This window comes from Rhinatrema bivittatum, chromosome 5 (genome assembly GCF_901001135.1).
Source record: "Rhinatrema bivittatum chromosome 5, aRhiBiv1.1, whole genome shotgun sequence".
Taxonomy (NCBI): Eukaryota; Metazoa; Chordata; class Amphibia; order Gymnophiona; family Rhinatrematidae; genus Rhinatrema; species Rhinatrema bivittatum.
In genome coordinates, this window is record NC_042619.1 from 107,296,219 (window position 1) to 107,311,983 (window position 15,765).

General features: G+C 47.1%; 1 protein-coding gene across 7 annotated transcripts in view; it reads right to left on the reverse strand.

Moving 5' to 3' along the window:
- The window catches only part of DCLK1 (doublecortin like kinase 1), a 755,703-nt gene that overhangs the window by 187,357 nt on the left and 552,581 nt on the right, over positions 1 to 15,765 (reverse strand). For all 7 annotated transcript variants that reach the window (XM_029602700.1, XM_029602699.1, XM_029602702.1 and 4 more), the window contains one exon: positions 2,893 to 2,977. In XM_029602700.1, coding sequence (XP_029458560.1) covers positions 2,893 to 2,977 — 85 coding nt within the window. The remainder of the gene's footprint in view (positions 1 to 2,892; positions 2,978 to 15,765) is intronic.

Sequence of the window (15,765 nt, forward strand, 5' to 3'; positions counted from 1 at the left end):
CAGAGGAGAAACCTGGAAGTGCCAGTAAAGGGGGAAATATAATATCTGATAGGTATGATGGAAACCTGACAACAGAAATCACACAGATTTCACAAGTTTGTCAGGAAGGAGCGGTGTCATCTAATCTCATCATGGAAAAATTAATACAACCAGAGGTTATCACATTGGACTCCATATGGAAGGCCTTGATGACAATGGAAAATTCCATAACATTGTTAACTAAGTCTATAAATGTTTCTAATAACAAAGTGAATGATATTAATACCGTAGTTAATACCCATGAGGTTAAGATGAATGAGATCTCTACTCAATTATCTTCTATGAAAGATATACAAGTCAACTTGATTAAATCTGATGAGTTAATGAAGAGAAATTATGAAAGAATCGAGAACAGGATGAGATATTTAAACTTGAGAATAATTAATTTCCCAAGTATGAAATTAATTTCATCCAAAGAATTATTTAAAAAATATCTGGTTAATGTTCTATTGATTCCACAAGATAAAGTACCAGCTCTCTCAAAAATATACTTTGTCCCAAATATAGGAGAAAGAAAAGAAGTTAAAATACCTGATGTTAATATAGAAACAGAATTAACAGCTTATCTTGAGGCACCCTCGGAAGAACAAATAGATTTTAGAGGGACATTGTTAGTTTCCTTTGTAAATGAAATGGATAGAGACATGATTTTAAGAATATTTCTTCAGAATCGTGAAAAAAAGTTTTATGATCAAAAATTATGGATCTACCCAGATCTTACGAAGGAAACTCAGATAAGAAGGAAAAAGTTTGTAATAATGTCACAAGAGGCAAAATCCTTGGGGATCCAAGTGTTAATTAAATATCCGTGTAAATGTACCTTTACATTTAAGAACAATAAGTACGTTTATTATGATCCAGTACATCTGAGGGAATTTATAGATAAATGCAAGAATGAGAATAATGACACCCAAGTCAACTGAGGTGTATATATATATATAAAAGGGATTCTGTTATAACTTCCTATAAATTTAATTTAGAATTTTCTTTGTATGCTCCTGTTAAATCTCTGTGGTCCTTGTTTGCCTTAAAAAAATGATACAGAAGAATGGCTTGTATTGAAAGCTAGATTTCCTTTTTATTATTATTATTAAGTTGAAGTGTTAAATAGATGTAAAGCTATATTATAAGCTTATTTCTTGTCTGTAAGAATCTGGAAAAATTTATAAATAAAGAATTAAAAAAAAAAATGGGGATGGGTAGGAAGTTGCAAGGGGAAGGCATTATTATATTTTTTATTTTGCAATATGGTAGTCGGACCACAAAATTTATACTGAAACCTTCAAAGCTATTTCAAGGTGATTATTACTTCCTCTGTCAACTCATAATCATAAACAGTGCCAATGGGGTTATTGTTGATATTTTATTCTTCCTTTTCAGTGTCCCAGTTTATCCTGAACATCTGCAACTAAGCCTGCTTTGAAAATGCACTTACAAATTGAAACCATTAACCCTATGCCTTTTCATTTCACAAAACTTACAAATAAATATCATTATTCTAATAAGGTAACCAATCCCCTCCCTCCTCGTATCTTACGCACAGAGTGAAAATGACCTGCTACCTAAACACCAAGGGGTACATTTTCAAAGCCTTAGCCAGAAACTAGGCAGTTAAAAATGGGGGATTATGTGGGTAGAATGGCTGAATCTGCCCAAGGGGATATTCTGCCACCTAGAGGTATGTGCTTACTTTCACAATGCACATAATTTTTACTGCAGCAGAAAAAAAAAGAAAAGAAAGAAAGCCATTCCCTGGAGTATAAATGGTTCGGGTGGGGGGGAATATGCATGCACATTTAATTTTCTAAAAATGCATGTGTAGTCAATGTGAAAATCTAAATACCCTATGCTTACATTGGATATGATGTAAAGTATGTGCACCCGTAAATACCTGATCTTCAAACACCAACTACAAACTGTAAGCTCAACTTTCAAACCTATCCATGGTACACCATTTGCACCTGTTAGTGGGCACCTGGAGATTTATGCAAATATTTTATAAACTGTGTGGTGGGAGCTGCATAGTTTATAAAACACTGTGCATTTCTGCCCCCAACGTATACCCATATATTTGTAATGTGGGAACATGCATACTGTCTCTATCAGAGTTCAGCATTCTCTGTATTGTTTTTTGGTTGAAAATAATAAAATTGTTCTCAATTAAAAAAAAAAATAAAGCATTTATATTTTACATGTGTAATAACGGTAACAATTTGCACGGAATAACCTAGAATTAAACATGGAAGCAGGTATAGTTTAAAGTAGGCGCGTTCACCACCTCTGTAAATACTTGCATGCAAACTTGGAATCACCAATCCACTGATACCACCACCAGGTCATCCAGACCTCCAACCCCAAAACTACAAAGGACAAGTCCGATTTGAACTGCGCGAGGAGGTGTAAAAGTGCTCGGATTAGTTCGGTAATGTACGCACATATACCGCTCACAAAACAGCACTTTGCACATGGACTTCTAAACCCCACTCCAGAATAACCCTAGACCACTGCTTTTTTTTTTTTTTGTACCCTATTCACATTTACGCATGATACTGAATGTAAGTGCATACTCTTGAGGTTTATAAAATAGCAAATACATGCATACATACTACTTGAATGTGTATATGCCATTTTTACACAAACAACCCCCGTGTTATTCGTGGAAAATTCCCTCCTCTGTGAGTACTTTGTGTTTGAAGATCAGGTTGGTTTGTGCAGGCTAAAAAGCATAGGTGTGCTTTGTTACTTAGGGTGGCTTCTGGAAAATGTATCCCCAAAGATTCATTTACTTCATATCATTGTCATGACCATTCTCCTGTACCTTTTCAAAAATCTACAGCAATTGTATTATTTTACCTTCTCCTGCCCCATCATTCTCATCCATAGAGCTGCAGACTTTGGTGGATGCTAATGAGGTAGAGGAACCACTGTGTTGGGAGCTCTGAAAATAGAATAAGACAAGACAGACAAAAATATTTAATTACAGATACAGTTCATTTACTAAGGTCAGAGGTTGGTGTCTGCGTTTGGGATGAGAGAAGAGGAAAAAAGGATGAGGTAGTGGAAAGAGAAATGGCTATTTAAGACTAGATAGTTCAACAAACTAGAAGTATATTGTTGGCTTTGTTTCACAAAGACAGACACCCTGTACTTTACATTTTGACAGTGAAATAAATGTCCCTTCTAACAGTAAAACAACTCAGCCACTGTATACTTTGCCATCATGCTTATTTTGCTCTCTTGAAAAATGTTGCATGGTAGTCACCAACTTTGCTAGTGTCATGATCTTCTGGTTTTTCACTGTACTGCACAGTCTTCTGTTTGGGTGCTCGTCCACATTGTGGTGGTAAGAACCTTTCATTGAGGGCAATGGGAAAAATGCGTAGTACATCTGGCCCTGAATGTGCAAAATTCCAAACTCAGGTGAAACGGTGAGAGAAAACCTAAGAATGCCATGTTGCAAGGGGAAGTCTGCCTGTGGCAATTCCAGATGCACTTTACTGACTGAGGTATAACACGGTAGCCACTTGTATGAAAAAGCAAAATATATTACAAAAAAAAAATATATATATACATATATATTGGACATTCCTATTATCCTTATACAGTTGCATTATGATTCTGTTTTGTCTGGTAGAAAGGGTTTTAAAAAATGATGCATGTTCTCATTATTTGGATCTTTTTTTGTTATTCCTGTTATCACTTTTGGTGTTAAGTTTGGATTTACTTACGTGCCATTCCAAACCCATGAACAAGGTGAGTTACAATCAGGTTCATCAGGTATTTCCCTGCCCCAGAGGGCTTACAATCTATGGGGCAGATTTTCAAAACGTTACACGCGTATCCAGACCTACGCACGCCGGCTCTATTTTAAAAAGGCCCGGCAACGCGTGTAAAGCCCCGGGATGCTTCTAAGTCCTGGGGCTTTCAAAAAGAGGCGGGGAGGGGGCGGGGTGGTCTGGGGGCAGGGCGGGGTCAGAGGCTCCCGGCACAGCGGCCGGCGCGCACAACTTACTTCAGCCCCACATGTCCAGCGTACATGGACGCGCTCGCGCACTTTTAAAAATCTACCCCTAAGTTTTTATTTTTTCCATAGACACAGAATGGGAATAAAGTTTAGCAAATAAAGCCGTAAGTTTGTACCTGAGGCAATGGAGTGTGAAGTGACTTCCCAAGTTCTCAAGCAGCCTCGGCACAATTTGAACCCAGGCTTCCAGTTTTCAGTCTGCTGTTCTAACTACTAACTTTTCCTCCACCATATCCTGAAAGCTTTCATTTTTTAAAAACCTTTCTACCAGACAAAACAGAATCAGAATGCAACTGTATAAGGAAAATAGGAATGTCCAATATATGGGGTAGATTTTAAGAAAGTGCGCCTTCGCGTACTTTTGTTGGCGCACCAGGCGCAAACAAAAGTACGCTTGATTTTAGTAGATACGCGTGTAGCCGCGCGTATCAGCTAAAATCCAGGATCGGCGTGCGCAAGGCTGCCGATGTCGTGTAGCCGGCACGTGCCGAGCCGCGCAGCCTGCCGCCGTACCCTCCAAGGCCACTCCGAAATCGGAGCGGCCTCGGAGGGAACTCGCTTTCGCTCTCCCCTCACCTTCCCCTCCCTTCCTCTATCTAACCCACCCCCCCGGCCCTATCTAGACCCCCCCCTACCTTTGTCGGGGGATTTACACCTCCCGGAGGGAGAAGTAAATCCCCGCGCACCAGCGGGCCGCTAGCGCGCCAAGACGCGACCTGGGGGCGGTTCCGGAGGGCGTGGCCATGCCCCCGGACCGCCCCGGGCCGAAACCACGCCCCCGGGCCCGCCCCCAAAACGCCACGCCGATCCGACACGCCCCCGACATGCCCCCCTCGAAAAACCCCGGGACTTACGCGAGTCCCGGGGCTCTGCGCGCGCCGGTAGGCCTATGGAACATAGGCGCACCAGCGCGCAAGGCCCTGCTCGCGTAAATCCGGGCGGATTTACGCGAGCAGGGCTTTTAAAATCCGCCCCTATATGTATATATATATTTTTTTGTAATATATTTTGCTTTTTCATACAAGTGGCTACCGTGTTATACCTCAGTCAGTAAAGTGCATCTGGAATTGTCGCAGCAGACTTACCCTTGCAACTTTTAACTGTTTCTTCAGGATTCCCCACTTCTGAAGTTCCCTTGTCTAAGGATTTTGAAATTAACTGAAGTAATTAAGATAGAGAACTTTAATGTTTATAACTTCTTCACCCTTTTGCACACTTAAAAGATGCAAAGCAGGCCAGGCAGTGGCATTATCCTGACTACCCAGAATGCTGCAAGCATACCTGTGAGGGAAATGGAATATTATACGAATGCATATTTATTTTCTAGGAGCTGCACAGTTTGCCCTCATGTCCTAATCTGTATGAATACTTTCTTCAGCTCACAGTGAGCACACATACATCATTCTATTTTTACTACATTTTCTGCCTGCTAAAGGTAGCAAACATTACTGGTTGGCTTTGTATATTAACAATGGGGCATTTTGACCTTTTCTAAAGGATTAGGACATGCTTACATAAATATGAATGGTTTTAATTTTAAACTTTGGAAGGCTTTCTATTTATAAACTTACCTCATAACCTGATGAAAATGTCAACATAGGCAGGCAACCAATACACAGCAAAATAATATTAATTCTCAGAACAAACAAAAGAAAGTTTCTTGTTAAAGAACCCATAGGGAAGATAATTTTCAAAGGGATTTCTGTGGGCAAAGAACTGCTTTACCTACAGAAGTCGCTCTTTAGAAAACTGCGCAATTGACACACGTAAAATTAAGGAAACAAAATGTTAGGAATTATTTGGAAAGGAATAGAGAACAAAACTGAGAATATCACAATGCCTTAGAGCAGATCCATGGCACAACAGCAGCTTGAGTACAGTGAGCATTTCTGGTTGCTCCGTCTCAAAAAAGACATAGAAAACAGAAAAGGTACAGAGACAGGGAATGAACATGATAAAGCGAATGGAAAAGCTCCCTTACGGAGAAAGGCTAAAGAGATTAGGGATCTTTAACTTGAAAAAGAGACTGAGTGGGGATATGATTGAGATTTATAAAATCATGAGTGGGATGGAATAGGTAAATAGGGAATGGTTACCCTTTCAAACAACACTAGGATTAGGAGACACCCTATGAAATTACCAACCAGCAGATTTAAAACAAACTGTAGGAGGTATTTTTTCACTCAGTGCACATTCAAGCTATGGAACGTGTTGCCAGAGGACATGGTCAAGGCAACTAAGATAATAGAGTTCAAAAGAGGAATGGACAAGTTCCTGATGGTAAAGTCAATAAACAATTATTAGCCAAGTAGATCTGGTAAAGCCAGTGCTTATCTCTGGGCGTGTAATACAAGAAATAGATCAACTACTGAGGCACATGTAATCCGGACTGGCCACTGTGAGAGACAAAATGATGGTATCAATGGACCATTGTCTGACCCAGCATGGCACTTCTTATGTTCTTATTCACATATACACTGTATGCATGTACTTTTCCACACATAGGGGAGAGATGTCCCAGAGGGTGGAGTCTGCCAGTCTGGACATATTTTTTTTATTATAAAAACCATACGCATACATTTTCTTGACAAAACTACATGCACCAAATAGCAGGTGTAATTGTGTGTGCATGATTTTGCTGGGATAATTTTAAAGCGGATTTAAGAACATAAGAACATGCCATACTGGGTCAGACCAAAGGTCCATCAAGCCCAGCATCCTGTCTCCAACACATATATGCCAGTGAACATATGCATGATGTTACAAAATTGCCTTCTAAGGGGTAGATTTTACAAAGTTACGCACACGCGTACTTTTGTTCGTGCACCAGGCTCAAACAAGAGTACGCAGGATTTTAATAGATATGCGCGTAGCCGCACGTATCTGTTAAAATCCGGGATCGGCGCGTGCAGCCTGCCTCCGTTCCCTCCAAGGCCGCTCGAAATCGGAGCAGCCTCGGAGGGAACTTTCCTTCCCCTCCTTCCCCTCCCCCCACCTTCCCCTCCCTTCCCCTACCTAACCCACCCCCCAGCCCTATCTATACTCCCCCCCTACCTTTATTCCAGAAGTTATGCCTGCTCGAAACAGGCATAACTCGCACGTACTGGCTACGCGATTCCCCGGCCCGGGAGCTGTTTCGGAGGCCTCGGCCATGCCCCTGAAATGCCCACGGGCCGGAACCATGCCTGTGGCTCTGCCCGCAAATGACGCGCTGCCGCGACGCGCCCCCCGACATGCCCCCCAGGAAAGCCCAGGGACTTACACGCGTCCCGGGGCTTGCTCGGCGCATGCAGGGGGAACTTCGGGCAGGTTTCCGGGGGGTACCGTACGCACGTACCCCTTTGAAAATCTGGCCCTTAGTGAACACCACATTGATCCGTCTGGTAGCAGTTGCAGAACAGTATACACACCAGGGATGTTAGCAATGTAAAGCACTGAGCTGCAATTACAGTGCACACACATTTGTCCCTCCGCTTTACCAGTCTTGTTTTGTTAAGTGAAAGTGTAGTTCAGATGCAGACTTACATTGCTGAGCTTACTTTCCTCTTTTATAACCATACATCACCAAAAGAAACAGAGGGGCGGATTTTAAGAGCCCTGCTCGCGTAAATCCGCCCGGATTTACGCGAGCAGGGCCTTGCGCGCCGGCGCGCGCAGAGCCCCGGGACTCGCGTAAGTCCCGGGGTTTTTCGAGGGGTGCGTGTCGGGGGCGTGTCGGGGGTGGGGCCGAACAGCGCAGCGTTTTGGGGGCGGAACGCGCGTTTCGGGGGCGGGCTGCGCCCTCCGGAACCGCCCCCAGGTCGCGTCTCGGTGCGTTAGCGGCCCGCTGGCGCGCGGGGATTTACTTCTCCCTCCGGGAGGCTTAAATCCCCCGACAAAGTTAGGGGGGGTTTTAGATAGGGCCGGGGGGGTGGGTTAGATAGAGGAAGGGAGGGGAAGGTGAGGGGAGGGCGAAAGTGAGTTCCCTCCGAGGCCGCTCCGATTTCGGAGCGGCCTCGGAGGGAACGGAGGCAGGCTGCGCGGCTCGGCGCCCGCCGGCTGCCCAAAATCGGCAGCCTTGCACGCGCCGATCCAGGATTTTAGCGGCTACGCGCGTATCTACTAAAATCCAGCGTACTTTTGTTGGCGCCTGGTGCGCCAACAAAAGTACGCAAAGGCGCACTTTTTTAAAATCTACCCCAATATGGGCCAGATTGTCAAAGGGATATGCGCGAACCCCCCGAAAACCTACCCGAAGTTCCCCCTGCGCGCGCCGAGCCTATGTTGAGTAGGCTCGGCAGTGCGCGCAAACCCCGGGATGCGTGTAAGTCCCGGGGATTTCCTGGGGGGGGGCTGTTGGGGGCGTGTCGCAGCAGCGAGTCATTCGGGGGTGGGGCCACGGGCGTGGTTCCGGCCCAGGGGCGTGGTTGAGGCCTCCGAAACTGCTCCCGGGCCAGGGAATCGTGCAGCTGGAGCAGGCGTAACTTCTGGAATAAAGATGGGGGGGTTTAGATAGGTCTGGGGGGGGTGGGTTAGGTAGGGGAAGGGAGGGGAAGGGAGGGGAAGGTGGGGGAGGCGGAGGAAACGGAGGCAGGCTGCCGATTTTGGGCAGCCTTGCGCCCGCCGAACCCGAATGTTAATGGATACGTGCGGCTACATGCATATCTATTAAAATCCCACGTACTCTTGTTTGCGCCTCGTGCGCGAACAAAAGTACACGTGTGCCTAACTTTGTAAAATCTACCCCTATATTTCTCTTTGTTCTTGCTGTACTTCTAATGTAAAAGAGCAGCACATAATAATACTGCATGCTGGATCACTATAATTGCTCTGAGAACTGTGACCCTTAATAAAGGTTTCCTATTTCTTTAACAGGAAATGTCAACTCTACCACACCTGTTATCTATTAAATCTTATGATGCAGAGTTTCCCAACCCTCTTCTGGAGGCATACCTAGCCAGTCAGGTTTTCAGGATTTCCATAATGAAAATGCATGAGATAGATTTGCATACCCTAAGTCTCCAATATATGCAAATCTATATCAAAATCCCTATGGATTTCACGGAGGTCCAGACTGGAAACTTTACTAACTATTGTGGCTGGTGGGGAAATTGTTCCTTATGTGGATCATGTAAAAAACCTTGGGGTTATTTTTCATCCATCCTGGATTTTAGGATCCAGTTGTGCTCTATTCTCTTCTTGTGTTATTTTAAGCTTCGTATTCTTCGTCATTTAAGGCCTTGTTTGTATGTGGTGAATTTCAGAAAGGTAGTCCAAGCTTTCATTTTGACTACTGTAGATTATTGTAATTCGTTGTATGTTGGACTATCACAAAATTGTCTGCAAGTTTTGCAGCTGTTGTAAAACTCAGCAGCACATTTGGTTTCACAAAGGCCATTTTGTAAGCATATCACTCCCTGATTTTATACCGGTTAAAGTTAAATGTGTTGATCATGGTCTTTAAAGCAGTAAAAACTGCTCATTTTCCAGTTATTGCTAAAATATTTATGTATTACCAACATAGCCAACATAGCCAACCTCTGAGATCTGCTAATCAACAGCTCCTGATGGTCCCTATGAGGGGGGAAGCCCGATTGCAGGCAACAAGGAATTGTGCTTTGTCATTGATTGATCCTAAATTATGGAATGAGTTGCCAGTAGAGCTTTGGATGCTATCTGATTTAAAAGTTTTCAGGAAACAGTTTAAGACCTTACTGTTTAATGAAGCATTTAAATGATTTTATGTTCTGTTGTTATTGTTATTCTGTTTGTAATGTTACTGCTTTATGTTAAGATGTGATCTGCTTAGCTTGAAAATTTTCACTATAAGCTGACTAAAAATGTTTTAAATAAAATAAATAATAATACGTCATTGTCAAACAGGGGAACATTTATGATGTAAAGATTACATACACTATGGGCCAGATTTGATAACATGCGCGCGGGCGTAGATTTGTTCGCGCAACCCGGCGCGAACAAATCTATGCCCAATTTTATAACATGCGCGTGCTGCCATGCACATGTTATAAAATCCAGGGTTGGCGCGGGCAGGGGGGTGCACAATTGTGCACCCCCCTGCGCGTGCCGAGCCGAGCAGCCTGCCTCCATTCCCTCCAAGGCCGCTCCGAAATCGTTAAAAGGAAACACCAGATCTGGACTGATGAAAGTGACCTACAAATACTAGAGAAGTGGTTGAAGGTGTCATGGTCTGGCAGGCTGAAGCATCGCCGCAGAAGCAGAAGAGACTGCAGGGTAGGACTGAAGCTGATCTTCTGCCTAATCAGCCTACTCCCCTGCAGATTGAGCCCTTCGGTTCTGAGGACCAGTAGAACTTGTCTCCTGCAGAACATTATGGCTGGAGAAGGCATGGACTGGCAGCAGTGTACAGGCTAGGAGCTGGAGTCCGGCACAGGCTGGGAGCTGGATCTTGGTACTGGCTGGGAGCTGGAACTAGGTACCATCAGGGCTGGTACTGAGGGAAGACAGGAGCTGGATGTAGGCAGGGCCGGAAGCAAGGCTGGTAATGAGGGTGGCAGGGGCTAGATATAAACACAGGCTGGGAACTGGATTCAAGGACTGGGATCAAGGGCAGGCCTGAGTCAAAGAACATAAGAACATAAGAAATTGCCATGCTGGGTCAGACCAAGGGTCCATCAAGCCCAGCATCCTGTTTCCAACAGAGGCCAAACCAGGCCACAAGAACCTGGCAATTACCCAAACACTAAGAAGATCCCATGCTACTGATGCAATTAATAGCAGTGGCTATTAATGGACTTCTCTTCTAAGAACTTATCCAAACCTCTTTTGAACCCAGCTACACTAACTGCACTAACCACATCCTCTGGCAACAAATTCCAGAGCTTTATTGTGCGTTGAGTGAAAAAGAATTTTCTCCAGTCTTAAATGTGCTACTTGCTAACTTCATGGAATGCCCCCTAGTCCTTCTATTATTCGAAAGTGTAAATAACCGAGTCACATCTACTCGCTCAAGACCTCTCATGATCTTAAAGACCTCTATCATATCCCCCCTCAGCCGTCTCTTCTCCAAGCTGAACAGCCCTAACCTCTTCAGCCTTTCCTCATAGGGGAGCTGTTCCATCCCCTTTATCATTTTGGTTGCCCTTCTCTGTACCTTCACCATCGCAACTATATCTTTTTTGAGATGCGGCGACCAGAATTGTACACGGTATTCAAGTATTTTCCGTTTTATTAACCATTCCCTTCCTAATAATTCCTAACATTCTGTTTGCTTTTTTGACTGCTGCAGCACACTGAGCCGACGATTTCAAAGTATTATCTACTATGATGCCTAGATCTTTTTCCTGGGTGGTAGCTCCTAATATGGAACCTAACATCATGTAACTACAGCAAGGGTTATTTTTCCCTATATGCAACACCTTGCATTTGTCCACATTAAATTTCATCTGCCATTTGGATGCCCAATCTTCCATTCTTCAAGGTCCTGCTGTAATGTATCACAGTCTGCTTGTGATTTAACTACTCTGAATAATTTTGTATCATCCGCAAATTTGATAACCTCACTCGTCGTATTCCTTTCCAGACCATTTATATATATATTGAAAAGCACCAGTTCAAGTACAGATCCCTGAGGCACTCCACTGTTTGCTCTTTCCCACTGAGAAAATTGGCCATTTAATCCTACTCTCTGTTTCCTGTCTTTTAACCAGTTTGTAATCCACGAAAGGACATTGCCTCCTATCCTATCCTCTCATGAGGGACTTTGATCCAAGGCAGGAACGGCAGGTCCGGAGAACAGGAACAAGCACCAACGGAGCTCAGGGAACTCTTTGCCAAGTCGATTAGCATATGCCAAAGGAGGTGCTTAAATATCTCAGGCTTGTGATGTCATCAGCGGGGACGCCCCTGAAGTTCCCATCATTGGGCCTTTAAAGGGAGGCCCGGTGGCGCACATGCACGCCTAGGAAGGCCCAGAGTCGGCATGTAGGTCGGCGGCGTCCCAGCCGTCACTTGGAGTCTCGGGAACCAGGAGGGACACGGCGGAAGCGGCTAGCCACAGCCGTGAGTTCACCCGAAATGGAGAGCAGGGCCTGACATGACGTGAGTTGAGTCAACCGTGGCCGCCCATGGCCAACAGTCATAACACTCAAGTTCTAGATAAGAGGCACATATTTCACAGTGCATATATTGCTGACAAGTCCCTGGGAAAGATGGTTTGCTACATTCAAGTCAAGTAGGAAGTTCACTCCTAATGAAAATGTTGGGAGAAGAAAGCAAGTGAATTGCTAGAACCAGCAGATAAACACAACATCAAACATTTTTGTCAGGGTCTTTGATCTGTTTGTGTAAGCTTCGTGGACCCTTGGGCCGATCGGAACCAGGAGATGGAATACCTTAGAGAGGTAGAGACACCGGTTCCAACCGGGAGGCGGCGAAGACAGGCTCGCGGACAGCTGAGAGGAAGACACGAAGGGCCCTATGCGACCAAGGGCCAGGAGGAGAGGCTGACCCGGTGGAAGAGGATCTTCGCCCTGGAAGCCGGTACTCCCCCGAGAGGAGCTCGTAGGAGTCCGGCCGCTGGGACTTAGGCGATTCACCCTGGAAGCCGGTGTCCCCCTGGGAGGAGCCCGTAGGAACCCGGCCGCTGGGACTTAGGAGATCTCTACCGACGGAGTCGTTGCTCACCAGGCCAGGGTCAGGTGCCGGAGAATCGCCGTCAGCCAGTCTGCGTCTAGAGCCAGGGGATCGTCGTCAGCCAGTCCAAGTCAAGAGCCAGAGAAGTACCGAAAGCCAAGCCGAGTCGAGAGCCAGAAGTCACCGAAGCCAAACCAGTCAGGAGCCAGGAAGAACCACAAGCCAATCCGAAGTCGAAAACCAGGAGAACAAGCGACGAGCAGGAACACAGCAACTGGGAGCAGGACGAACCTGGGAACCTCGTTGCAAGGCTCTGAGGAGAGGGGCTGCAGGGCTTAAGTAGCCCAGTCGCGTCTGACGTCACTGGAGGGTGGAGGCAGGTTCCCCGCGCCTGGCCCTTTAAATCCCGGGCCGAGACGCGCGCGTGCCCCTAGGGGGCGGAGCCAGCCGCGGCAAGACGCCGGCTGCTTCGGCGGCGCGGCAGCAGCACAGGGGAAGCGGAGGCAGGCCTGGGCGCCGCGTGGGGATGCCGGAAACGTGGCGGCACATGTCCTCGGAGGCCCGGGGAGGGCTGGAGCGGAGCGGAACCGCGCAACTGTGAGTGAAGCGGCCGGGGCCGACCCGGAGCCGCAACAGTACCCCCCCCCCCCCTTACGCCCCCTCCCGGGGGGCCGTGGTTTGTCTGGATGGCAGAGGTGGAACTGCCGAAGAAGGTCCTTATCCAGGACGTGGGAAGCAGGCTCCCAAGAATTCTCCTCCGGGCCGTAACCTTCCCAAGACAGTAGGTACTCCCAGCGGTGGCGACGGCACCGGACATCCAAGACCTCTTGTACCGTGTAGATGACATCCGGATCCGAGGAAACATTGGAGGGCTCCGGTGGGGAAGCCCGAAATTGAGAGAGTACCAGCAGTTTGAGGAGGGACACGTGGAAGACATCATGGATCCTAAGCGAGGAGGGCAGTCGCAATCTATAGGATACAGCCCCTATGCGTTCGGCCACCGGAAAGGGTCCAATGTAACGAGGCGCTAATCTCATGGAGGGGGTCCGCAATTGAATGTGCTTAGTACTTAGCCATACCCTTGTCCCGGGTAAGAATACCGGAGTGGGCCGTCGAGACCGATCTGCATACGTCTTGAAGCGAGCTGCAGTGCTGCGGAGCTTCTCCTGCGTGGAAATCCAGAGGTGGTGAAGCTGGCTAGCCGTTAGCTGTGCTGCCGGAGAGGTAACGGTCACCGGTAATGGCAGTGGGGGTCTTGGGACCCTCCCATAGACTAGCTGAAAGGGGGACTGTAGCGTAGCGGAGTGCTTATGGCGATTGTGAGAAAATTCCGCCCAGGGAAGGAGAGAGACCCAGTTGTCTTGGAGCTCATCCACAAATGCTCGGAGAAAGGTCTTAAGAGACCGATTGGTCCGCTCCACTTGGCCGTTACCCTGGGGATGAAATGCCGTGGTGAAATCCAACTGTATCCCAAACTTTTTGCATAATGCCCTCCAGTACTTAGCCGTAAATTGGGGACCGCGATCCGAAGCGATATGCGAGGGCAGTCCATGTAGTTGGAAAATATGCTGGACAAAGAGGTCAGCCAGCTCAGGAGCCGTAGGTAGCTTGGGTAAAGGGATGAAATGTGCCATCTTAGAGAAGCGGTTAATCGTGACCCAAATTACGGTTTTCCCCTCAGAGGGAGGCAACTCCACCACAAAGTCGGTGGATAGGTGGGACCACGGTTCTGTGGGAATAGGGAGCGGCTGGAGTAGACCCCACGGGCGTCCTGGTGGCGGCTTTTGCTGAGCGCACGTGGGACAAGATTGAACATAGTGCCGGACATCCTCCTTCACCCGCGGCCACCAATAAAATTCAGTGAGCAACTCAAGGGTTCGCGAAATCCCAGGGTGACCAGCCGTCAAGGAGTCGTGTGCCCACGCCAGAACCTTCCTCCGGGAACGGACTGGAACCACCGTCTTCCCCTCAGGTCCTACGTCCGTGGCGGCCAGGAGGACTTTAGCTGGGTCCAATATGTACTGAGGGGACTCCGTTGTGTCGTCAACCTCTGTGGTGCGAGAGAGGGCATCTGCCCGGACATTCTTGGCTGCGGGTCGATAATGAAGCGAGAAGTCGAACCGACTAAAAAAGAGGGACCAGCGGGCCTGTCGGGGATTCAGCCTCTGAGCATGAGACAAGTATTGCAGATTCTTATGATCGGTATATACGATGATCAGATGTTGGGCTCCCTCCAACCACTGCCGCCATTCCTCGAACGCTAATTTTATGGCCAACAGTTCCTTGTCGCCAATCCCGTAATTCCTCTCGGCCGGAGAAAACTTGCGGGAGAAGTATGAGCAAGGCCGGGTCTTGCCGGTCGAAGAGGTTTGGAGCAGCACCGCCCCGACGGCGACATCGGAAGCATCCACCTCCACTATAAATTGGCGTTGAGGGTCCGGATGCCGGAGACAAGTGTCCTGTAAGAAAGCCTCCTTGAGATCCTGGAAGGACTGTCTGGCAGCTGGAGACCAGTTTCGGGCGTCCGCGCCCTTCCGTGTGAGGGCCGTCAGAGGGGCAACCAGGCTAGAGTAATGCGGGATAAACTGGCGGTAGAAGTTCGCGAAGCCTAAAAACCGCTGAAGAGCTTTCACTCCCGATGGTTGTGGCCAACCCTTGATGGCGCTCACCTTGTCCGGATCCATTCGGAAGCCCGTAGAGGAGACAATATATCCTAGGAAGGGCAGTGCCTCTTGTTCGAACTGGCACTTCTCTAGCTTAGCGTACAAGTGGTTCTCCCTTAGCTTCCGAAGAACTTGCCGGACGTGTTGCCGATGTGACTTGAGATCCTGGGAATAGATCAATACGTCATCCAGGTACACGATAACAGACGTATATAAGAAGTCCCGGAGGACCTCGTTCATAAGATTTTGGAATACTGCTGGGGCGTTACAGAGACTAAAAGGCATGACAAGGTACTCATAATGGCCGTCCCTGGTGTTAAAAGCGGTTTTCCACTCATCCCCTGGGCGTATTCGAACGAGGTTGTAAGCACCCCTGAGGTCTAGTTTGTGAAAACACGAGCCCCTTGGAGGCGGTCCAGCAGCTCTGGAATCAGAGGCAACGGGTAA